At 45.0% G+C, this 25,553-nt stretch overlaps 1 protein-coding gene across 1 annotated transcript in view; it reads left to right on the plus strand.

Moving 5' to 3' along the window:
• The first annotated feature begins 2,658 nt into the window (after positions 1-2,658).
• The window catches only part of CDH4 (cadherin 4), a 1,210,640-nt gene continuing 1,187,745 nt past the window's right edge, over positions 2,659-25,553 (plus strand). Inside the window, exons 1-2 of the mRNA XM_075350393.1 lie at positions 2,659-2,894; positions 14,440-14,551. Of these exons, the coding sequence (XP_075206508.1) occupies positions 2,847-2,894; positions 14,440-14,551 (160 nt within the window). The 5' untranslated portion in view covers positions 2,659-2,846. The remainder of the gene's footprint in view (positions 2,895-14,439; positions 14,552-25,553) is intronic.

A 25,553-nucleotide genomic window follows, 5' to 3' on the forward strand; every position in this document is an offset into this window, starting at 1 on the left:
GTCAACATGGGAAAGACAAAGGAGCATTCCAAGGCCATCAGAGACAAGATCGTGGAGGGTCACAAGGCTGGCAAGGGGTACAAAACCCTTTCCAAGGAGTTGGGCCTACCTGTCTCCACTGTTGGGAGCATCATCCGGAAGTGGAAGGCTTATGGAACTACTGTTAGCCTTCCAAGGCCTGGACAGCCTTTGAAAGTTTCCACCCGTGCCGAGGCCAGGCTTGTCCGAAGAGTCAAGGCTAACCCAAGGACAACAAGGAAGGAGCTCCGGGAAGATCTCATGGCAGTGGGGACATTGGTTTCAGTCAATAGCATAAGTAACGTACTCCACCGCAATGGTCTCCGTTCCAGACGAGCCCGTAAGGTACCTTTACTTTCAAAGCGTCATGTCAAGGCTCGTCTACAGTTTGCTCATGATCACTTGGAGGACTCTGAGACAGACTGGTTCAAGGTTCTCTGGTCTGATAAGACCAAGATCGAGATCTTTGGTGCCAACCACACACGTGACGTTTGGAGACTGGATGGCACTGCATATGACCCCAAGAATACCATCCCTACAGTCAAGCATGGTGGTGGCAGCATCATGCTGTGGGGCTGTTTCTCAGCCAAGGGGCCTGGTCATCTGGTCCGCATCCATGGGAAGATGGATAGCACGGCCTACCTGGAGATTTTAGCCAAGAACCTCTGCTCCTCCATCAAGGATCTTAACATGGGTCGTCATTTCATCTTCCAACAAGACAACGACCCAAAGCACACAGCCAAGAAAACCAAGGCCTGGTTCAAGAGGGAAAAAATCAAGGTGTTGCAGTGGCCTAGTCAGTCTCCTGACCTTAACCCAATTGAAAACTTGTGGAAGGAGCTCAAGATTAAAGTCCACATGAGACACCCAAAGAACCTAGATAACTTGGAGAAGATCTGTATGGAGGAGTGGGCCAAGATAACTCCAGAGACCTGTGCCGGCCTGATCAGGTCTTAAAAAGACGATTATTAGCTGTAATTGCAAACAAGGGTTATCCCACAAAATATTAAACCTAGGGGTTGAATAATAATTGACCCACACTTTTATGTTGAAAATTTATTAAAATTTAACTGAGCAACATAACTTGTTGGTTTGTAAGATTTATGCATCTGTTAATAAATCCTGCTCTTGTTTGAAGTTTGCAGGCTCTAACTTATTTGCATCTTATCAAACCTGCTAAATCTGCAGGGGGTTGAATACTACTTGTAGGCACTGTATCATACATTACACATCTCCCTTATATATCATACATTACCCATCTCCCCTATATATCATACATTACCCATCTCCCCTATATATCATACATTACCCATCTCCCCTATATATCATACATTACCCATCTCCCCTATATATCATACATTACCCATCTCCCCTATATATCATACATTACCCATCTCCCCTATATATCATACATTACCCATCTCCCCTATATATCATACATTACCCATCTCCCCTATATATCATACATTACCCATCTCCCCTATATATCATACATTACCCATCTCCCCTATATATCATACATTACACATCTCCCCTATATATCATACATTACACATCTCCCCTATATATCATACATTGCATCTTCCCTATATATCATACATTACACATCTCTCCTATATCATACATTACACATCTCTCCTATATATCATACATTATATCTCCCCTATATATCATACACTACAGATCTCCCCTATATATCATACACTACAGATCTCTCCTATATATCATACATTATATCTCCCCTATATATCATACATTACACATCTCCCCTATATATCATACATTACACATCTCCCATATATCATACATTACACATCTCCCCTATATATCATACATTATATCTCCCCTATATATCATACATTACACATCTCTCCTATATATCATACATTATATCTCCCCTATATATCATACATTACACATCTCCCCTATATATCATACATTACACATCTCCCCTATATATCATACATTACACATCTCCCCTATATATCATACACTACAGATCTCCCCTATATATCATACACTACAGATCTCCTATATATCATACCTTGCATCTTTCCTATTTATCACATATTGACCCATACTTTACATTTCTTGTCATTTTCCTAATACACTTACCCTCCCCCGATTTCCCCCATATCCACCCACGGTCTCCCTCCTGATTTCCCCCACCATGTCCCCCCCTGCTTGCCCCCACGTGCACCCTCCGGTCTCCCCCCTGCTTGCCCCTCTCGCACCCCAGCACACATCTCTCCTGCTTTATACTGTGCTGCTCCTCCCGTCCCTCCCATGTGCTGGCTGCACATCACCGCCTTGTGTAGCGGAGTCTCTCCAGTCTATGAGGTCACGCCGGTTCTGTCGCTTCGCCCAGTCTTGAGCTTTCAGACTGCGGTACATGACGCCTCCGCTAGGGGCAGTGTCCAGCAGTACGAGCACGTTCTGCCATTCAGATCTAATAGTGGGCGGGGCCGTAACGTCAGTCAGGGCTCTCAGCGGGGCGGGGCTTTCTGTCAGCGTGCTCGGCCTTCCTGTCAGTCAGCGAACTCTGTGGGGGCGTGGCTCTGCTGACAGTCCCTCCGTGGTGGGTGTGGCCAGCACGTCCGTCAGCTGGAGGGGGCGTGGCTTGTGCTGCGCTCAGCTGGTGCAGCCCGTTCACCTGCAGCTCAGAGCGGGGGAGAGACGGGGCGGCAAGCGGCAGCGCCCGGGGGCAGCGGAGCCTCCACACCGGCACCGGGACGTGCAGGACTGCAGGGAGGACTGACATTCCAGCAAATACTGGGGACGCTCTGGACACTTGGCTGCTGGAATCAAGAGTCCTGTCTGGGTGCAAGATGCCAGGGGTTCTGCTGCTGCTGTTGGCTCTGCCAGGGGCACTGGGGGTAAGTGGGCATCCTCCTCTTACTATGCACCCTCGGAGAATTGGGGAGTGTTACTCTCAGATCTGCACATCTCCCTCGGTCACATTGCTCTCTATGGACATGTAGAAGAGAGTTCACCTGCATGGGTGGAAAGGGTTAACTGAGGATGCTTAATTCACCCCAGATCGGAGGGACAAACCTGCACATGGAAAAGACTTGGAACTGGCACTGGAATGGTTAATAGCGCTTTATCTGTACCTGTATGACAAGTGGTCACTGGGATACAAGGGGTTAATTAGCTCCTGTCCAGATTTTAGGATTGGTCAAGATTTTATTGGCCAAATGTAGTCACATTAGATGCTTGTCGGACCGTACGCGGATGTCCGGGCATTATGGCTGGAATGGGTTAATGCGGCGTGCCAGTGTGGCTGATGGGCACAGATCGGAGATGGCTAACTCTACCTCGTTCACATTGATATATGCCAAGAGATGAGTGGGTATGAATGGAAAGGGTTAATCTCCATGCTGTGATATTTAGCAAATTATTGGCTAGTTGGTATAGATCCCTCCAACTGGTCCTTGGGTGTAAAGGGTTAATGCGCTGGCATGGGCACTGCCATGTCTTGTGTGAATGGAGGGTAAGTTGGGGATGTGCCTGCTCTGTGGAGGCTGTGGAAGTTCAGAGTGGGGCACAGTGGGCGCTCCGTGTGTGTGCCCCATGGAGGGTGAGGGCAGCGCCTGCATGTAATTGACCCATCCCAGTAACATGCTGGCACTGATGTCTCAATAATGAGCCCTGTATGTGTGGGCAGCGGTGTCAGACCCATCCTCACTAGGTACCCGGCATCTGCAGCATCCAGAAGAAAGAAGGCGGCTAATAAGATGGGATTAACCCCTTCCTCCTTGCACTTGTGTGTGCCCTAAGTGTATGGGACGAGCCGGGAGAACTCCACGACCTGTCTGCAGCCTGCCATACACAGCCATTACACAACTTAATAGATTGACCAGTTGCACGAATGCAGGACAAAGCGAGCAAATAGCAGGCGAGAAATGTGCTAAAGATTTTCTGCTTCACAAAGACTGAATGCAGAAAAATAAAGCCCGGATTGGAATCCTCTGCAGATTCCTCTGCCGGCTGAATGGGATGGCAGTGATAAAGATGCTGCTGTTACCACTGACAAACATTTCTGTGCTTTACAAAGTGTCAGCGCCTCCTCGCTCTCTATACACGTCCTGTGACCTGCCAAGAATGTAACCCTTCACTGCCATGGGAAGCGGCGGCACACAATGTGGCCTGTGACTGAGGCACAAAGATGTTTGGTGTCTGAGAATCCCCCCAAAAATGAGAGATGTTTGTTTATATAGGATTCTGCACTTTCTTAAGTGTTACGTCCTGCAAGGCTTGTGTCTCAGACGCCAGAAGCAAGATGTCCCTCTCCGTAGACCCCGTACACCGCACACATTTCTCCTCATTGGAATCTTAAATGACTTTTACATTTTGAATTTTGACTTTTGAATGTTAAATGATCCTTAGCTCGCCCCTGAAATCCTTCTCTTTTCTCTTCCTCTCTGGTTCAGTGACCAGAGTTGGGTACAAAACAGATACCAGATAACACTTCAGTCTGGCCAAGTCTAGAAATTAAAGGAAACATTAATGGGGTTTTTTTAAAAAAAGGATACTGTGTCATCTAGACAAAATAATTAAGGAGCCGGCACTTCTCTGTGATCTCTGGCAACCTGTAGCCTTAAAGACTCGCGCTACAAATGCTGATGTTGACTCCTATTCATCCAATCTACAATTGTACGGCAGTAGAGGGGTTAAAAAACAAAAATCTAGAGATGGATCAATGTCCTTGTTAAATTAAATATATATATATATATATATATATATATATATATATATATATATATATTATAGTATAAAAGGCGGTGGCAGATATTTCAAAACTACAAGTCCCAGCATGACGTGAGCGAAGACCACAAACCAGCAATGTCGAGTTAAGATTTCTTCCATCACAACACTGGAATCTTATTTTCTGATTTCTTGATATATTCAAAGGACTATAGAAGTTTAAAAGAACAAAAAACTATTTTCGGGCAGGTGACCGCACCAAAAATAGTACAGAATTAAGTTTGGGTTCTCATTCCCGACCATAGCCATAAAGGAAAGTTTCTCCCAATCTCATTATAGCTTTGGAGGAGCCATGGGCTATCTTCTCTACATTCAGTACAAGGGAGGGCTGTGAACACTGTCTGAGGCTAACATTTATGGCTAGGGCCGTATCGGAGGGAAGAATACGAGCAGCCGGCTCCTCCATTGCCCGTCCCCCATGCTTTTGGCAGCCCAATCTATCTGGGTATACAGGTTGCTATTGCACAGCAGCCAGCTCCTCCATTGCCCGTCCACCATGCTTTTGGCAGACCAATCTATCTGGGTATACAGGTTGCCATTGCACAGCAGCCGGCTCCTCCATTGCCCATCCACCATGCTTTTGGCAGACCAATCTATCTGGGTATACAGGTTGCCATTGCACAGCAGCCGGCTCCTCCATTGCCCGTCCCCCATGCTTTTGGCAGCCCAATCTATCTGGGTATACAGGTTGCTATTGCACAGCAGCCAGCTCCTCCATTGCCCGTCCACCATGCTTTTGGCAGACCAATCTATCTGGGTATACAGGTTGCCATTGCACAGCAGCCGGCTCCTCCATTGCCCATCCACCATGCTTTTGGCAGACCAATCTATCTGGGTATACAGGTTGCCATTGCACAGCAGCCGGCTCCTCCATTGCCCATCCACCATGCTTTTGGCAGACCAATCTATCTGGGTATACAGGTTGCCATTGCACAGCAGCCGGCTCCTCCATTGCCCATCCACCATGCTTTTGGCAGACCAATCTATCTGGATATATAGGATGTCATTGCAGAGCAGCCAGCTCCTCCATTGGACTGCCAAAAGCATGGTGGATGGGCAAATCTATCTGGGTATACAGGTTGCTATTGCACAGCAGCCAGCTCCTCCATTGCCCGTCCACCATGCTTTTGGCAGTTTAATCTATCTGGGTATACAGGATGCCATTGCACAGCAGCCGGCTCCTCCATTGCCGTCCACCATGCTTTTGGCAGTCCAATCTATCTGGGTATACAGGTTGCTATTGCACAGCAGCCAGCTCCTCCATTGCCCGTCCACCATGCTTTTGGCAGCCCAATCTATCTGGGTATACAGGATGCCATTGCACAGCAGCCGGCTCCTCCATTGCCCGTCCACCATGCTTTTGGCAGCCCAATCTATCTGGGTATACAGGATGCCATTGCACAGCAGCCGGCTCCTCCATTGCCGTCCACCATGCTTTTGGCAGCCCAATCTATCTGAGTATACAGGTTGCCATTGCACAGCAGCCGGCTCCTCCATTGCCCGTCCACCATGCTTTTGGCAGCCCAGTCTATCTGGGTATACAGGATGACACCAATGGCGCCCATGGAGTTGGTTATTACTGTGCACTTACTCAATAGGAGACTTAGTATACCGGTAACTCTCCCCCCACGGTTTATAGTCACCACTGGAAGCCTTGGTGTTTACTGGGATCTATTGGGTGATGATGGAGGATCTGTCTGATTTTATTATCAGCCCAATGATAGCAATACAATGCTGGGATGCAAAGTGTCAGCTTCTCATTGAATACGCAATGCACTAAGGCTTTTTAGGCAAGTAATAAACAGCCATACTTGTAGCATTCTGCATTTCTGCACTTAGCGGCATCTCAATGTACTTTTCATGATCTGATGTAGATGTTTAATAAATTAAGTACACTTAGCGCTGCCTGCCCATATTGTAAGGCATAGTACTGCCTCTATGTCATGAGTCTGGGCCCCGGGGTTAACCCTTCATGCAGTCTCCTGGTTGCTTTCTATAGCATTCAGCACTGGACAGCTACTTTTCTGCTGTCTGTATCCGTACACAATATACCAGAGTATACCACTTAGGTGTAATACACTGAAAGAAGGACGTAGTACAATATATAGTTATTTTTTTTTATTTTTTTTATATACATATTATATAGCAGCACTGGTTTTCTAGCAAAACTACAACTCCTAGCTTGTCCTCACCTGGGATTTGTAATTTTCCAGCAGCCACAAGTTGGAGACCGGTCAAGTGGATACTAGAAATAACCCAAATCCCAATGTGTCTCCATCTCAATGCAAACTGTCTATAGAAATAAATGTGATATTGTATATATACAATATACTGTATATCCGCGCTTGTATCTCTTCTCTTAGAGAAACTGTATAAGAATTGTTTTGGCGTTCTAGTCCTTTATGCTCAGTATTGTCACCGCATTGTGATCAGTGAGGTTACATAGCATGATACTCCATAATACATAATACTGCATAATAGTCAATAATACCTAATACTCCATAATACTTTATAATACATAATACTGCACAATAGTCAACAATACTTAATACTCCATAATACAACTCCATAATAGTCAATAATATATAATACTTAATACTCCATAATACATAATACTCCATAATAGTCAATAATACTTAATAGTCAATAATACCTAATACTCCATAATACATAATAGTCAATAATACTTAATAGTCAAGAATACATAATACTCCATAATACCTAATACTCCATAATACATAATAGTCAATAATACTTAATAGTCAATAATACATAATACTCCATAATAGTCAATAATACATAATACGCCATAATACATAATTTTCCATAATAGTCAATAATACTTAATAGTCAATAATACATAATACTCCATAATACATAATACTCCATAATAGTCAATAATACATAATACTCCATAATACGCCATAATACATAATTTTCCATAATAGTCAATAATACTTAATAGTCAATACTCCATAATACGCCATAATACATAATTTTCCATAATAGTCAATAATACTTAATAGTCAATAATACATAATACGCCATAATACATAATACTCCATAATAGTCAATAATACTTAACACTCCATAATACATAATACTCCATAATACTGTACATTTACATGCAGACTGCAATGCCAAACGACAAACCCAAGTGTCAGCATCAGTCATCAGCTCTGCTACATTCATACAGGGCACCTATGGCCTCAAGTTCTGATCGCACAAATCCTATTACCTAAGCAGGAGTCCTCTAATATGTAAATGCTAGGTTTTATCAGTCGTCACGGCTGTCAGATGTGTAACTTATTGTATAAATTGCGTTGATCCACGATCTATTCCTTTCCTTTCGTACTTTGTGAATTGCAATGGTTTTTTTTGTCTCTAAATAATAGCACAAGAGCGTTATTTTTTTTCTTTCTATTGCGGTATATTTTTTCCCTCTAAATAGGAGTTGGGAGGCTGTTAGAGCTAATCAGGGTCATTATACTCTTCACTGTCTGCGACTACATATTCCATCCCCAAAGGCAGATTGAGACGCGCTACCAAGGAGATGGGCTCTGAACAAATACTTCAGGTCTTCGCAAATTTCAGATGAAATTTGGTGAAATCAAATCTCTGATGCTTCTCCGCGAAGGTCTCGTCAGTTAACTCCGCTGTTGCCAGAGCAGACAGAAAACAAAATGTGACTACGGTATTACTCCGAAGCTGAAATCCTGCGGTCTGCCAGTAACCCAGCTTTAACACATCGGTTAAATATGCGATCAATAGACTCTATGCTGAGTTTATGCATTGATGAGCTGCTCGTATGCACCGACGTAGCAGAGCTGAGTTTGCAGCTCACTGAGACATAGCGATATTGCCATACTTAGGTCTAGTGTAGTGACAAAGCTAGCACTACTATATCTGCTCATAAAGATCTATACGAGTTCACTGGCCAATGACAACCTGTACATTTGTATTCACTCATTGGATTGAAGCTCCCTATTCTCAGTCATATTTCATATATCTGCACTTTATTACCTCTTCTACATATTTGGGCACAGTACCACTTGTTGAATTTGTTCGATCTGTCTGGAGCCTCCAGCTTGTAAAGTGCTTTGCAATATGGTGGCACTAAATAAGTATTATTATTATTCTGCCTTTCTTGTTGTTTGGTCACTAACATCTCCATTGTCTCGTCTTGTTACATTGGTATCTCTATAGTGCTGTATACACAGCGCAGTACCACTTCTTGTGCATTGTTTGTCAGCAAAAGTACGGCCTTGACTTTTTTCGTGTAGATACTTGCTCTCTTCCTCTTCACTTTCATTTCCATCCTTGTTACGTAGGATTGTACAAAGTGTATTTCTTCTTTGCTTCTTCATCAGGTGCTTGGTCTGTGTAGTATAGGGTTAGAGTATCTTTTGTTTCTTTTTTTGCTACATATTGCTTGCTTGTGGTATAAATGATTGCACAATATATCATAATGAGCTTTGGAGCTCCTCCGCTTGTTGTGGAGAGTCTCGTCTTTATGATCACCGGTTGTACTGAGAGACAAGGAAAAATAAAAGCGGCAATAACTTAGCTTCTTAGTCTGATATCAGCTGTTGGGATTTAATTCTGATCCTGGTGTTGAGTTTTAGTAATGATGTGACATCCCTTTTGCCATTTGGTGACAATAGGGTTCGTATTAGCCAAAAAGTAAGAAAGCAACATTTAGGTAACACAGAACTACAAGTGACACCTCCATTAGTGATGAGCAGGCACTACCATGCTCTGTAATTGTAACTAATGATGAACGAACACTACCATGCACGGATACTCGTAACTAGTGATGAGCGAGCACTACCATGCTCGGGTGCTCGGAGACTTATAACTAGTGATGAGCAAGCACTACCATGCTCAGGTGCTTGGTACTCGTAACTAGTGATGAGTGAGCACTACCATGCTCAGGTGCTTGGTACTCGTAACTAGTGATGAGTGAGCACTACCATGCTCAGGTGCTCGGAGACTTGTAACTAGTGATGAGCGAGCACTACCATGCTCAGGTGCTTGGTACTCGTAACTAGTGATGAGCGAGCACTACCATGCTCAGGTGCTCAGTACTCGTAACTAGTGATGAGCGAGCACTACCATGCTCAGGTGCTTGGTACTCGTAACTAGTGATGAGTGAGCACTAGAAAACCACTACTAAGACTACTCTCATAAAAATGTTTTTATTAAATCTCATAAATATTAAAATAGAACGTTTGTATTATTCTTATTTTTCAAGTTTATAAATCACAAAGACATACATAAAAAGTGCAGGTGTAGACCAAGGTTATACCCACGCCTGAGCGTAGCCTCGGACAATGGTTGATACAGAGGGGGACAGAATATGGTTGTCACTGTCAGGCTGATACTCGTTTGATATGTTAGTGAATAGACGTACTAGCCTCTCTCTACCTGAGGTATATGTAACCCTCACTGTCCTTGTCGACCTCCAGCAGGGATAACCACCAGAAAAGTGATAAAGTGCATACAAGTAGAACCATAGACAAACAAAAATAGTAATGCGTTAGATGTCCAGGGTTCATATATTAGGTATAGTTTCCCTAATAGAGAGTTGCTGGATAGGTTAGGTAAGAGCCTGGAGTTCCACTTAGCTTATGGATCCCCCTGCTCTCCCGACGCGTTTCACCCCCCTAACGCAGTAAAGGGGATCATCAGGGGATATGTAATGAGTCACTTCTCAAAAAGGACACCTGAAAAAATGAACGAAAGCAAAATATCAATACATAGATGGAGAAAGGCTGCACTGCTCTAAGCACACAAATGTATGGTAAACTTACAGGGGAACCGGTCCTCTTTATTCAGAGTAATGATGTATGTTCCCTTTTAATGTATAATAGTATTGTGACGCCCTGGGCAAGCCAGGGGTCACAGGTCATCACACCACCACACCCTACACCCCAGTTAGGAACACCCAAGCTACCAAAATCCTTGTTGCCTTCCTCCAGGGGCTGATGTTCACACCAGGGGGTGGGCCAGGCGGTTGGCTCCGCCCACCGAGGAGTACACAGCCCTGGAGGCGGGAAAACCAGGCAGTTGAAGGCAGATAGAGTTTGGAGGAGGAAGTGGAAGGAGTAAACAGTGAAGTTCAAGTTAGAGTTGAAAGTAGAAGGAAGCTAAAGAGAGAAGCTGAAGTGACAGTAGTAAAGCCTGAAGTTGGTCCGGCTGTGTGCCAGGACAGTGACAGCAAGGTCAGCAGACGGCGGTGATAGTCCGCAGGGGTGACTGCTCGGAGGTTGCTGGAAGGACCGCGGACGGGTAGTGGCCCGGCGGTCTGGAGCAGTATACGAAGAACAGTCAGCACCAGGCTCTTACCTAACCTATCCAGCAACTCTCTATTAGGGAAACTATACCTAATATATGAACCCTGGACATCTAACGCATTACTATTTTTGTTTGTCTATGGTTCTACTTGTATGCACTTTATCACTTTTCTGGTGGTGGTTATTCCTGCTGGAGGTCGACAAGGACAGTGAGGGTTACATATACCTCAGGTAGAGAGAGGCTAGTACGTCTATTCACTAACATATCAAACGAGTATCAGCCTGACAGTGACAACCATATTCTGTCCCCCTCTGTATCAACCATTGTCCGAGGCTACGCTCAGGCGTGGGTATAACCTTGGTCTACACCTGCACTTTTTATGTATGTCTATGTGATTTATAAACTTGAAAAATAAGAACAATACAAACGTTCTATTTTAATATTTATGAGATTTAATAAAAACATTTTTATGAGAGTAGTCTTAGTAGTGGTTTTCTGATATAATTACTACCTCAATACTAACCTTTGTGGTTTTGATGAGCGAGCACTACCATGCTCAGGTGCTTGGTACTCGTAACTAGTGATGAGCGAGCACTACCATGCTCAGGTGCTTGGTACTCGTAACTAGTGATGAGCGGGCACTACCATGCTCGGGTGCTTGGTACTCGTAACTAGTGATGAGCGAGCACTACCATGCTCGGGTGCTTGGTACTCGTAACTAGTGATGAGCGGGCACTGCCATGCTCAGGTGCTTGGTACTCGTAACTAGTGATGAGCGAGCACTACCACGCTCGGGTGCTTGGTACTTGTAACTAGGGAGTAGTGATGATCGGCCACTACCATGCCCGGGTGCTCAGTACTCGAAACTAGTGCTAAGCAAGGACTACCATGCTCGGGTACTCGGAGGAAGAGCTGTGGAGGAAAGAGCAAATAGGGTCTTACCAGGTAGGGCAACAGGTAAGTGTAGGAAAAACACACTCACCTGGTAGGGTTGTGCCAGTCACAACTCCTAAATTCACATAACAAAAATGGTGGATCAGCTACAGCCCCAAAAAGAGACGATAAAATTACGGCAGGAGAAATCGAGTGTATGCCGCGCTATCACCAAAGGAACCGATGTTGATGTTTTCTTTGATGTCCCGATGAAGGAGACTTGATCTCTGAAATGCGTTAACCTGTACAAAGAATTAAAGACATGAAATAATCAGCATCGATTCCTTTGGTGATAGCGCAGCATACACCCAATTTCTCCTGCCTTAATTTTATCATGCTCAGGTACTCCTAACTAGTGATGAGAGGGCATTTCTGTGCTTGGGTGCTCTATACTCAAAACTAGTGATGAGCAGGCACTACCATGCTTGGCTACTCGTAACTAGTGATGAGAGAGCACTATCATGCTTGGTACTCGTAACTAGTGATGAGAGGGCACTTCTGTGCTTGGGTGCTCAATACTCTAAACTAGTGATGAGCGAGCACTACTATGCTCGGGTACTCAAAACGAGTGATGAGTGAGCACTACTATGCTCGGGTACTCAAAACGAGTGATGATTGAGCACTACCATGTCCGGGTACTCGTAACTAGTGATGAGCATCCACTACCATGTCCGGGTACTTGCAACTAGTGACGAGCAAGCGCTACAATGCTCAGGTGCTCGGTATTTGTAACAAGCAGTTGGTGCTTGGATGGGCGCGACATGAGTACCCGAGTATAATAGAAGTCAATGTGGATTTTGAGCATTTTTCCAGAACATTTCGAGGAAAAAATGCTTGAGTCCCCCATTGATTTTTATTATCTCGACTCGCACCTATACAAGCACCAACTGCTGGTTACGAGTATTGAGCACTCAAGCATGTTAGTGTTCGCTCATCACTAGTCTCCATTAGTATACTGAGCAGATCATTAGGAATTAGTTAATTCTCATCAGTTTATTGTAGCATGAATAGACATAATTATCTTTTAATTTATCATTAATTTGCTCTCACTTAATGCAGAAGTGGCCGAGTTGAATGCAGCAGCCATTGATATCAAGATGATCTCATTCTCTGGGGTTTGGCCCCTAGACCCCCTGGAGAGTTGATGTAGGTAATTGGAATCTTCTGTAGTATATTACCAGGCACCCCCTGAAGTCAGACCAGCAGAGTGAGAACTGCTCTTCACATAAGGGAGCCCCCCATCCACAACGTCCTTTTGCTCAATAATGGGGTACACAGCCATGAGTTATCCTGAGCTCTCAACTCATGTAAGGCTATGTTCACACTTGTGTTTTTGCAGCGTTTATTACCAAGAAAGAAGATTTTTGCCTGCAGAGAAAAGCAACGTGTGAACGCAGCCTAAGGGGTACTTTGCACGTTGCGACATCGCTACTGCGATATCTGCGGGGTCAAATTGAAAGTGACGCACATCCGGTAACGACGTTGCAACATGTAAAGCCTAGGTGCGCCGTTAAACGATCGCAAAAGCGTTGAAAATCGGTGATCTGTGTAGTGTCGGTCATTTTCATAATGTCGCACCAATATGAGATACGATGTTGTTCCTCGTTCCTGCGGCAGCACACATCGCTGTGTGTGAAGCCACAGGAGTGAGGAACATCTCCTTTCCTGCCTCCACCGGCAATGAGGAAGGAAGGAGGTGGGCGGGATGTTTACGTCCCACTCATCTCTGCCCCTCCGCTTCTAGTGGTTGTCTGCTGTGTGACGTCGCTGTGACGCCGCACGACCTGCCCCCTTAGGAAGGCGGCGTATCACCGGCCAGAGCGACTTCGCAGGGCAGGTAAGTGCGTGTGAAGCTGCCGTAGCGATAATGTTCGCTATGGAAGCTATCACAAGATATCGCATGTGCGACGGGGGCGGGTACTATCACGCTCGGCATCGCTAGCCGATGCTACCGATGTTGCAACGTGCAAAGTACCCCTGAGAGTACGTATCACATTCATCTCTGCTACATATGAGTATATATTAATCTGTGCACCTGAATAAGCTAGCAATACATCACGCTCCTCATGCATTTGCTTATTATTCTTGGTATATTTAATATATAGTAGAATCCATATATTTTACAGACCTTCACAAAGCCTAGCTTCCAGTCTGAGTAGAAAATGCAATTCTCAATACGGCAACTGTTCATATTTTCTATGCATTTAGATTCCGTGATTATTCAAAATCCCGCATAGTGTTATTATTGCTGTTTGTAGTCACTTTTGCTGCCGGTTCGGCGCGCGGTGCTTGTACACCAACTGTACAGGATATAGATGAACTTCATAGACAGGAACGTTTTCCAAGAAATTATATTTTTTTATGTCTAGGAATGACTTTTTCCGTTTCCCGTTCTAACACTTTGCTGCGATTTTCCGTCTGCAGGCATACACCGGGAATCTAACCACACGGCACAGCTGTACACCAGGCTTCTCCGAGGAGGGATACACGGCCCTCGTATCACCCAGCATCAAAGAGGGGCAGAAGCTTCTAAAAGGTAGGCAAATGAAAAATGTGATGTGATAAATCATGTCTGCAGGAGTCTCTGTTTGGTCTGCGAGACAATTTATGGAATGGCTTTATTGTGGATGATTCACACCTCGCGTCTTTATTTTCCTGCCAGGATATATTTCTTAGAGCGCGGCGCTGTACAAATCTTCCACTGTGCACTCAGTGTCTCCACCAGCATTTTATATCTGCGTCTGGCTCATTTATTGCAATGCAAATGGATAAAATATACTTGCCTATCTGAGTGGAGGGGGCTGGATGCAGGGGTTATATACACGTCAATGGTGAATTAGAGGAACGCTAAACATCAACAGGAGGTAAACTTGCCCAAATTGTTGTTTAGTTGGATTTTCTTGGATTCGCCTGAATAAAGCAGACCTGTAGAAATCTCAGAGCACTGGAATCGCCTTATTTGTGAAGTCTTCCTCGACGAGTAAAGGGCAGGGCTTAGGCAAGGATTTTTATATTGTTTGTCGTCTATTGCCAACAACATGAGACGAAGCTCCTTCAGCAGTCAGTGTGCGAAGGAGAAGAGGGGGGAAATAGCTGATCTTTGGGTCCACATAGAGAATAATTTAAGGATTTGTATTCTTTTTATTTCATTTCCCATGTTTCTGGTGCTTTTAAAGGGGTTGTCCTTCACTTGGTTAACCCCTTTCTCATTCCTCATGTTAAATAAAAAGCCCATACTCCCTTCCGCTGCCAGCATTCACTGTCCCGGAGCCCACGTGTGGTTGTTTTGTCATGTGATCTCCGCAACCAATCAGCTCCTGCTTCCCCCCCCCTTGACTTCAGACAAATAAGTAATCGAGAGGAAGTCAAGGCTGTAGCTGCCACTCACCACCTCCTGATTACTTATTAGTGATATGCGAGAACTACCTTCCTTGGTTCTTGGTACTCGTAACAAGCAGTTGGTGTTCGGATGGGCGCTACTCGAATACCCAAGTATAATGGAAATCAATGGGGTGCGCTGAGATTTTCCATGAAATCTGGCAGAAAAATGCTCGCGTCCCCTATTGACATCTATTATACTTCGGATAGGCGCAATACAAATACCCGAGTATAATGGAAGTCAATGGGGGACTCTAGCATTTTTCCAGGAAATCTGCCAGAAAAATGCTCGTGTGCCCCATTGACTTCCATTATACTCCGGTACTCGAATCGCGTCCATCCAGCGTATAATGGAAGTCAATGGGGACGCGAGCATTTTTCTGGCAGATTTCCTGGAAAAATGCTAGAGTCCCCCATTGACTTCCATTATACTCGGATACTTGAGTCGTGCCCATTCGGGTACCAAGCACCCAAGCATGTTAGTGCCCCTCATCACTATTACCTAAACATCCAAAGGCTGGGGACAGTGAATCCGGCTCTATTTGGGCTCCGGGCTCGTGTGACATAACAACCACATGTGAATCCCTGGAGAGTGAGTTCCGACACTGCTGGAACAACGCTGGCAATAGAAGAGAGTATAAGCTTTCTCATATTATTGGGTGCAAACATAGGGAATGAGAAAAGGGTTATGGACAACCCCTTTAAGTAGAGAAGGCTGACCCTGAAAATATTTAAAGTGGTCATCCACCCCTGGAGAAATCTTCTGATAGCTCTGCAGCTTGCCACATCTTAACTATGTGTGGTGCACACACCGTTAGGATTCTTCACTGCTTGCCGGTTTCAGTAGTCTTCACATGACTGCAAATATATAATTTGTCTACTTGCGATCACATGCTGACTAATGTGTCGCAATATTCTGCTGAGAGATGCGGCTAGGAATCTAGTCAGTACGTGATCACAACCATGTAAATCGCATACTTGTAATCATGGGACGACCACTGGAACTGGCAAGCTGAGCCAAATCTTAACAGTTGGTATAGGTATATTACCAAACGATAGGATTCTGCAAGCTGCAGGACCTGTCAAAGATTTCACTAGAGGTGGACAACCACTTTACAGGGAATCTGTCACTAGGTTTTTGCTTCCCCAGCATGATATACACTGTGTGCAGAATTATTAGGCAAATGAGTATGTTGATCACATGATACCTTTTATACATGTTGTCCTACCCCAAGCTGTATAGGCTTGAGAGCCAACTACCAATTAAGTAAATCAGGTGATGTGCATCTCTGTAATGAGGAGGGGTGTGGTGTAATGACATCAACACCCTATATAAGGTGTGTTTAATTATTACGCAACTTCCTTCCCTTTAGCAAAATGGGTCAGAAGAGAGATTTGACGGGCTCTGAAAAGTCCAAAATTGTGAGATGTCTTGCAGAGGGATGCAGCAGTCTTGAAATTGCCAAACCTTTGAAGCGTGACCACCGAATAATCAAGCATTTTATGGCAAATAGCCAAAAGGGTCGCAAGAAGCTTGTTGGGCAAAAAAGGCGCAAAATAACTGCCCATGAATTGAGGAAAATCAAGCGTGAAGCCGTCAAGATGTCATTTACCACCAGTTTGGCCATATTTCAGAGCTGCAACGTTACTGGAGTATCAAAAAGCACAAGGTGTGCCATACTCAGGGACATGGCCAAGGTAAGGAAGACTGAAAAACCACCACCTTTGAACAAGAAACATAAGATAAAACGTCAAGACTTGGCCAAGAAATATCTTAAGACTGATTCTTCAAAGGTTTTATGGACTGATGAAATGAGAGTGACTCTTGATGGGTCAGATGGATGGGGCAGAGGCTGGATCAGTAAAGGGCAGAGAGCTCCACTCCGACTCAGACGCCAGCAAGGTGGAGGTGGGGTACTGGTATGGGCTGGTATCATCAACGATGAACTTGTGGGACCTTTTCGGGTTGAGGATGGAGTGAAGCTCAACTCCCAGACCTACTGCCAGTTTCTGGAAGACAACTTCTTCAAGCAGTGGTACAGGAAGAAGTCGGTATTGTTCAAGAAAAACATGATTTTCATGCAGGACAATGCTCCATCACATGCATCCAACTACTCCACAGCGTGGCTGGCCAGTAAAGGTCTAAAAAATGAAAAAAAAAATGACATGGCCCCCTTGTTCACCTGATCTGAACCCCATAGAGAACCTGTGGTCCCTTCATAAAATGTAAGATCTACAGGGAGGGAAAACAGTACACCTCTCGGAACCGTGTCTGGGAGGTTGTTGTGGTTGCTGCACGCAATGATGATCGTAAACAGATCAAGCAACTGACAGAATCTATGGATGGTAGGCTGTGGAGCGTCATCATAAAGAAAGGTGGCTATATTGGTCACTATTTTTTGGGGGTTTTGTTTCTGCATGTCAGAAATGTTTATTTCTAAATTTTGTGCAGTTATATTGGTTTACCTGGTGAAAATAAACAAGTGAGATGGGAATATATTTGGTTTTTATTAAGTTGCCTAATAATTCTGCACAATAATAGTTACCTGCACAAACAGATATCCTCCTAAGATAGCCAAATCTAAGAAAAAAAACCCCACTCCAACTTCCAAAAATATTAAGCTTTGATATTTGAGTCTTTTGGGTTGATTGAGAACATAGTTGTTGATCAATAATAAAAAAAATCCTCTAAAATACAACTTGCCTAATAATTCTGCACACGGTATATAGCAGATACCCTGATTCCAGCAGTATAGCCCATACCAGGCTACTTGTTTCAATTTTGATAAAATCCCTATTTTATCTGGGGCTGATCTTAACAGTTCTCTGCACACTGATCTCTGTATAACCCCACCTACATCCCTGATTAGCAGCTTTCTGTGTAAATTGGCCATAGGCAGAAAGCTGCCAATCAGTGGTTAGGGCAAGTTTATACACAGCTCTTGACTCTGGAGGTCTACTGGGCAGCAGGTTTACTAGTCCTGCTGATAAAACAGTGATTTTATCTAAACTACATCAAGCAGCCCAGTAAGGGACACATTTCTGGAATTATGGTCTCTGTATCTACCTTATGTGCCTCTCTGATGGGGTAGGAAAAATCTGGTGACTTTTTTTTCAATTTCTCATCACAACATTATACAATATATTGGGGAAATGGTACAAATGTTACTTCTCCAGATGAGGCCAAATCTTTATGTGGTAGCACATGATCGATGAGGGTTGCCTTATGTGTTTGCATATTTTTGACACATTTTTTAGCCTGCCTACGTGCCCGTTATATGTAAGAGTCTGCATTATTCATCCATGTATCAGTGAGCGACACTTAATGCAGCGGTGTGATGTCACTGCACAAAGTACAAGGATCAGCTCCGAGGATTAATGGGATGAGGTTTTTTCATTGTTTGTCTACTGAGAGAAAGACTGAACATATGTTTTAGCAAATGGACCAATTCTCGGAAGACCAGAATGCTGAGTTCAGTTTTTTAATAGACTAATCTGTAGGCATTATTTTTCTGCCTGCAAGACTCCATGGCAGTGCTAAGGTGTTAATGGAGACCCATTATCTACACGTAGTATGAAACCAATATGACGGTCAAACACGGTGTCATCCCAGAGATTCATATTGTAATCATGACACCACCGAGACTTAAAGGGGTTGACCACTTTCTTTTATTAGTGCAGCTTTAATCACAAACTGTCCAGCATTTCTGTCAAAAAATGGCAGCTGATATGAAAAAGCATGCGACTAAAACTGTCAGCCTACTCCTGCTTTTCTCTTGGAGAAGACTGATGGACAGATCTGGCTCCATCAGCAGCCATTGTATGGAACGAAGTGCGGGACAGTTTGTGAAGAAAGTCGCACTACGAAGAGAAAGTGGCCAAGTCTTTAAAGGGAATCTGTCAGCAGGTTTTTATTATGTAAGCTGAATCAAGCATGCTGTAAGGGTTAATACAGAGAGTTCAGACATGTCTGTCTTGTCATAGTCCAGTCTTTTGTTTATTTGCTCTGTTTCTTTTAGCATTGCTCGGACATAAATGCTTGTTTATGGCAGTCCGGCATGCCCCCTCCTCTGACACCTCCTAGTCCATGTACAATCTCTATAGAGAGCCTGTTGTGGGCGGGGGTAGCTCCCTGGCTCAGCTACATGACTAAACCTAAAAATTCAGATTGTGTCACAACAGCTGCACCTAGTAATCTAAGTGATACATTGTTGGATTCAGGATCTCATTGCCTACATCATGCTGCTCTCAGATGAGATAGCAAAAACCTGCTGACAGATTCCCTTTAAGGCAGAGGGTGGATCATATGTCATTGGTGTTGCAAAAGTTCTAAGTGTAAATGCACACATACACCGACAAATCTGGAGCCACTGGGAGTGCTCACCTGTAAACATTTTCCAGTACAGATTTTCTGCTGTAGAATTTGCTGTAGAGTTGCCTTTCTTCACTGCAATGTGTGGATGAATAAAGTCTCATTCATTTTGCTGCTATTATAAAGCACCATGGATGTAGGGCCCTGAAAACATAGATAGAAAATATGCAGCATATCCTCACATGTAGCGGTAGCTCCTATGTAGTATTTCTGCAGTTGGAAATGTCACGGCGAAATCTGCAGTTCTAAATAGTGCTAAGAATATTGCTGGGAAAATGCTGCAGGTAAACTGTGCCATACAGTGGGTGAGATACGCACTGACATCCGCAAGATACATTTCATGCTGCGAATTTCAAATCCGCAGCGTCGGGTAATTTACACTGAAAATGTTTATTGCATTGTGGGTATAGATATCTAAACTCTAGTGCATAATGCTGGCACTTTAAAATGAAGCGGATTTTATCTTCACTAAATGGGAACATAATTTTTTCATTTCTGATTATCTTCAAGTTTAATCCTTCCTTTCTTCTTTCCTCCCTCTGTATGTATTATCTACCCTGCCTTCCTTTCTTCCTCCCTCTGTATGTATCCTCTACCCTGACTTCCTTCTTTCTCCCTCCGTATTTATCCTCTACCCTGCCTTCCTTTTTTCTTTCCTCTGTATGTATCCTCTACCCTGCCTTCCTTCCTTCTCCCTCTGTATTTATCCTCTACCCTGCCTTCCTTCCTCCCTCTGTATGTATCCTCTACCCTGCCTTCCTTCTTCCCTCTGTATGTATTATCTACCCTGCCTTCCTTCCTTCTTTCCTCTGTATGTATTATCTACCCTGCCTTCCTTCTTTCTCCCTCCGTATTTATCCTCTACACTGCCTTCCTTCCTTCCTTATTCCCTCTGTATGTATCCTCTACCCTGCCTTCCTTCCTTCTTCCCTCTGTATGTATCCTCTACCATGCCTTCCTTCCTTCTTCCCTCTGTACGTATCCTCTACCCTGCCTTCCTTCCTTCTTCCCTCTGTACGTATCCTCTACCCTGCCTTCCTTCCTTCTTCCCTATGTATGTATCCTCTACCATGCCTTCCTTCCTTCTTCTCTCTGTATGTATCCTCTACCCTGCCTTCCTTCCTTATTCCCTCTGTATGTATCCTCTACCCTGCCTTCCTTCTTTCTTCCCTCTGTATGTATCCTCTACCATGCCTTCCTTCCTTCTTCCCTCTGTATGTATTATCTACCCTGCCTTCCTTCCTTCTTCCCTCTGTATGTATCCTCTACCAGGGCCTTCCTTCCTTCTTCCCTCTGTATGTATCCTCTACCAGGGCCTTCCTTCCTTCTTCCCTCTGTATGTATTATCTACCCTGCTTCCTTCTTCCCCCTGTATGTATCCTCTAACATGCCTTCCTTCCTTCTTCCCTCTGTATGTATTATCTACCCTGCTTCCTTCTTCCCTCTGTATCTATCCTCTACCATGCCTTCCTTCCTTCTTCCCTCTGTATGTATCCTCTACCCTGCTTTCCTTCCTTCTTTCTCCCTCCATATGTATCCTCTACCTTGCCTTACGTCCTTCGTATGTATCTGCGATACCCACACGGGACCCCGAGGGATTAGAGTAGCTCGATCCGTTCCCTGTGCACCCGTCGCCGAGCCAGTGTTTGTACGTCGTGGCCTGGCCCCGTGGTGCGCAATAAAAAGGCGTTAATTTAAAGGGGATAGTCCGACTACGCCAGCTCCCCCAAACTTTGGTGCCCCAGAGCAGTTTGGCTTGAGCCGCTCGGATCCGGGTCTCTGTGCCCTGGGGGAGGCTCGGTGGAGCAAAAGAAAATAAAAATAAAATAAAAGAAAGGGAGTCCAGTCATTAAGTGCACTTGAACAGGTTTACTTACAGCCTGGGAAAAGCTGCCTTGAGACGTGCCAGGACCAGGTGTGCTGTCCTCCTGGAATCTGTACCAGTTTAACCTGGGAGCCACTTTCCCCACCTTGCACTCGTGTCAGTCTTTGGAAGTCCTCACCAGCCTGGAGCTTCTGGAGGGCCTCCTGGTGTCCCGTCCTAACGGTGGTGACGTGAGCTATTTAAGGGGTATTGCCCGGATCCCTCTTTGTCGCTTAGCCTCAGACCTTTTGTGGTTGGCTGATGCACCATGCAAGACCACCTGTCTGCAGAATTAACAGGATGCTTGAAGTCTGTCCTGTCCTGGGAGATCTGCACCCCTTGCATGCTGAACTTCAGTGAAGTAATGGGCTTCTTGCCCCTGGGTTTCCTCTTGTCCCAGGAACTCATCCACTCGCTTACTCTGAGTTCCTCCTTTTAGTGGCCGGTCTCACCACCCAAGCTCTGGTCAGCTGCTGTCAGGTTGCTCTGTCCCCTAACAGCTTCTTCTCCTCACATACACCGTGCAGTCTACTGAACTGACTGTCTGCTCGTGTCAAACACTCCTCACAGACTTCTGTCCTAGACTCGACTCTCTGACTCAACTGCCAGACTCCACAGAGCTCCTTCCTGTTCCACAGCTACATGCTGACCGCCTTCAAATGAACAACACACTTCTGCCTCGTTACAGTCTCCACCCACTTACACCTTCCCTTCTCCCCAGGGTCCTAACTACAGGGGGGTTGGATTTATAAGAGACCAACCCTGCTGATCCTATGTCTGTCAGTGCCCCCTAGTGGTGTAGAATGGTGCAGTGTGGGTGTTGTAGGCATGACATGTTGAATGTCTGCTGTCTTCTCTCACGCCTCTCACCTTAGGTCACTTTCTCCTCCCACCGGTTAGGTCTCTACCCCTCCCCCCAGTTGGCTGCCTGTCATCTACAGTGTCCAGCCCTGTCACCTGGTGCTGAGGGAGTCTCCCATCCCATGTGTAAGCTGTGAAAATGCCCTGGTGGGCTGGTGTATGTGTGGACTGGTACAAATACACAGGATTCGGGCTGTTACAGAGTTGTTACCTTTTTGTGGCACCTGGTTTACCGCAGGGGCATCACATATCCTCTACCCTGCCTTCCTTCCTCCCTCTGTATGTATCCTTTACCCTGCTATTCTTCCTTCCATATGTATCCTCTACCCTGCCTTCCTTCCTTCTACCCTCTGTATGTATGATCTACCCTGCCTTCCTTCCTTCTTTCTCCCTCCGTATATATCCTCTACCCTGCCTTCCTCTGTATGTATCCTCTACCCTACATTCTTTCCTGCCTCTGTATGTATCCTTTACCCCTTCTTCTTTCTTCCTTAATTCCTCCCTCTGCATGTATCCTACCCTGCCTCCCTTCCTTCCTCCCTCTGCATGTATCCTACCCTGCCTCCCTTCCTTCCTCCCTCTGCATGTATCCTACCCTGCCTCCCTTCCTTCCTCCCTCTGCATGTATCCTACCCTGCCTTCCTTCCTTCCTTCCTCCCTCTGCATGTATCCTACCCTGCCTTCCTTCCTTCCTCCCTCTGCATGTATCCTACCCTGCCTCCCTTCCTTCCTCCCTCTGCATGTATCCTCTACCCTGCTTTCCTTCCTTTTTCCTCCCTCTGTATATATCCACCTTACCTTCCTTCCTTGCCTCTTTCTGTATATATTCTCTTCCCTGCCTTATTTTCTCTGTATGTATCCTCTACCCTGCCTTCCTTTCCTCCTCCCTCTGTATGTATCCTCTACCCTGCCTTCCTTTCCTCCTCCCTCTGTATGCATCCTCTACCCTGCCTTCCTTTCCTCCTCCCTCTGTATGTATCCTCTACCCTGCCTTCCTTTCCTCCTCCCTCTGTCTGTATCCTCTACCCTGCCTTCCTTTCCTCCTCCCTCTGTATGTATCCTCTACCCTGCCTTCCTTTCCTCCTCCCTCTGTATGTATCTTCTATCCTGCCTTCCTTTCCTCCTCCCTCTGTATGTATCCTCTAACCTTCCTTCCTTTCTCTCTCTGTGTGTATCCTCTTCACTGCCTTCCTTTCTTTCTTCCTCTGTATGTGTCCTCTACCCTGGGTGGATTGTATTTTGCCACTATGGTTTTTGGTATTCTGTGACGTAGCAAAGGCTGAGATTCAGAACCTCTTTTCCCATGTGCTCAGCTAGTGACCAGAGCTCTGAAGTATGGTTCATCTATGATTTAATAGGAACACTTGGATTATTGCAGACTTGCAGATTCTCTCCGCCGCCGGTGTTCCAGTTCAGCGAGAGGCTTTTACCTCGAAGGATTTCAAACAAAATTAAAGTGTCATATATATAAAATTTTCAAAGAAGATGACATTGTAATTATTGCCAGGAAGTTATTTTTGCTCTGCTGGAGTGGAGATTTGTAGATATGGGTGAATTGGGGGCTCTCCTAAAGTCTAATAGCACTGTAAAAAAAGTAAGAAAAAAAAAACCTCACCAGAAACAGCCATTAGCCAACAAAAGGTCAAACAGCAAATGCATTAGCAGGATGCAGCAGCCCCCCCATGATGTCCTGTGGGGTGCACTTATATAGTGCTGGGCAGCTCACCTGATCTGTGCTGTGCCTGATATAGTGCTGGCAACCCGCCTGATCTGTGCTGTGCCTGATATAGTGCTGGGCAACCCGCCTGATCTGTGCTGTGCCTGATATAGTGCTGGGAAACCCGCCTGATCTGTGCTGTGCCTGATATAGTGCTGGGCAACCCGCCTGATCTGTGCTGTGCCTGATATAGTGCTGGGCAACCCGCCTGATCTAATAGTATGGGTGTCATCAATAGGCCGTAAGCCGGGTACTGTGCATCGCACATACCTGTGTGACTGGCGCCTTACACAAACCTAATCTGCGTGCATGTCTAATACCAGCCACCACCCCCTCCATGAGTTGGTAGGCTGTGAGTGGTTGTCTCATCGGTTTTCTGCACCTATGTTGCCCCCACCTTTTATCATGGAGGGCGGCTGCATCCTTTTAGTGCATTTTCTAGTTGGCCTTTTGTTGCTGTTTCTGGTGAGGGTTTTTTTTTTACTTTTTTGAATTTATGTCCTTTTCTGTGAATCTAGTAGTGCTGATACTTATTTTTTTTAATTTGAGATTTGTCTTACCTTATTTTCTTAGTAGTTGATCCAGTTACTTTCTATGATGGACTCTTAGCCGCGTGTTTGTTCATCTTGGTTATCTAGATTTGGTGCTCATCTAGGGTTAAACAGCATTTGTTGTTTTTATTAATTTTTACATAAAGGAAATCTTTAGTTTTCTAACACCTTCTAATCAGTCTTTCTACCGGTCCTGCACACTGCTGGTGACCATTTCATTATTATATGTTGGCTATGTGTTTTAGGCTACTTTAAAGGAAACCTGACAGTTGATATATGCTGTCCAAATCATAGGCAGCATAGATTACCCATTGACTGTATTATCACAGTTAGGTTTTGACGAAACATACTTTTAATAGCTGCCGGCTCCTAGGCAGCTTCTCCATGCCATCTGCCCTGGATGAGAGGTCTCTGCCTATAGATATATGTAGACAAAGACCTGTCAGCCGTTAGGGAGAAGCTGCCAGGGACCCGCCTGTCCAACTAGTCTGCTGTGTGGCTCAGTCCCCGATGGCTATGAAAAGTATGTTTTCTCTGAAACGTTGCAGCATTTGAGAAGAAGACATACCTGCCTGTGATAATATAGCCAGTGGCTGATCCATGCTGCCCACGGATTAGGCTGCATTTATCATGTTCCTTTTAAATAGAGTTGAGCGGATTGCTAATAATCCGGGTCCGGCGGATCCATTGCGGGTTGCCCCAGAAGTCCGGATCCGATCCGGAATCCGGTCCAATGTAAGTCAATGGGGGAGCGGATCGAGAGAGAGATATCGTGCAGCCGGATTCCCGTGTCCA

The sequence above is a fragment of the Anomaloglossus baeobatrachus genome, chromosome 5 (genome assembly GCF_048569485.1).
Source record: "Anomaloglossus baeobatrachus isolate aAnoBae1 chromosome 5, aAnoBae1.hap1, whole genome shotgun sequence".
NCBI classification, from domain to species: domain Eukaryota; kingdom Metazoa; phylum Chordata; class Amphibia; order Anura; family Aromobatidae; genus Anomaloglossus; species Anomaloglossus baeobatrachus.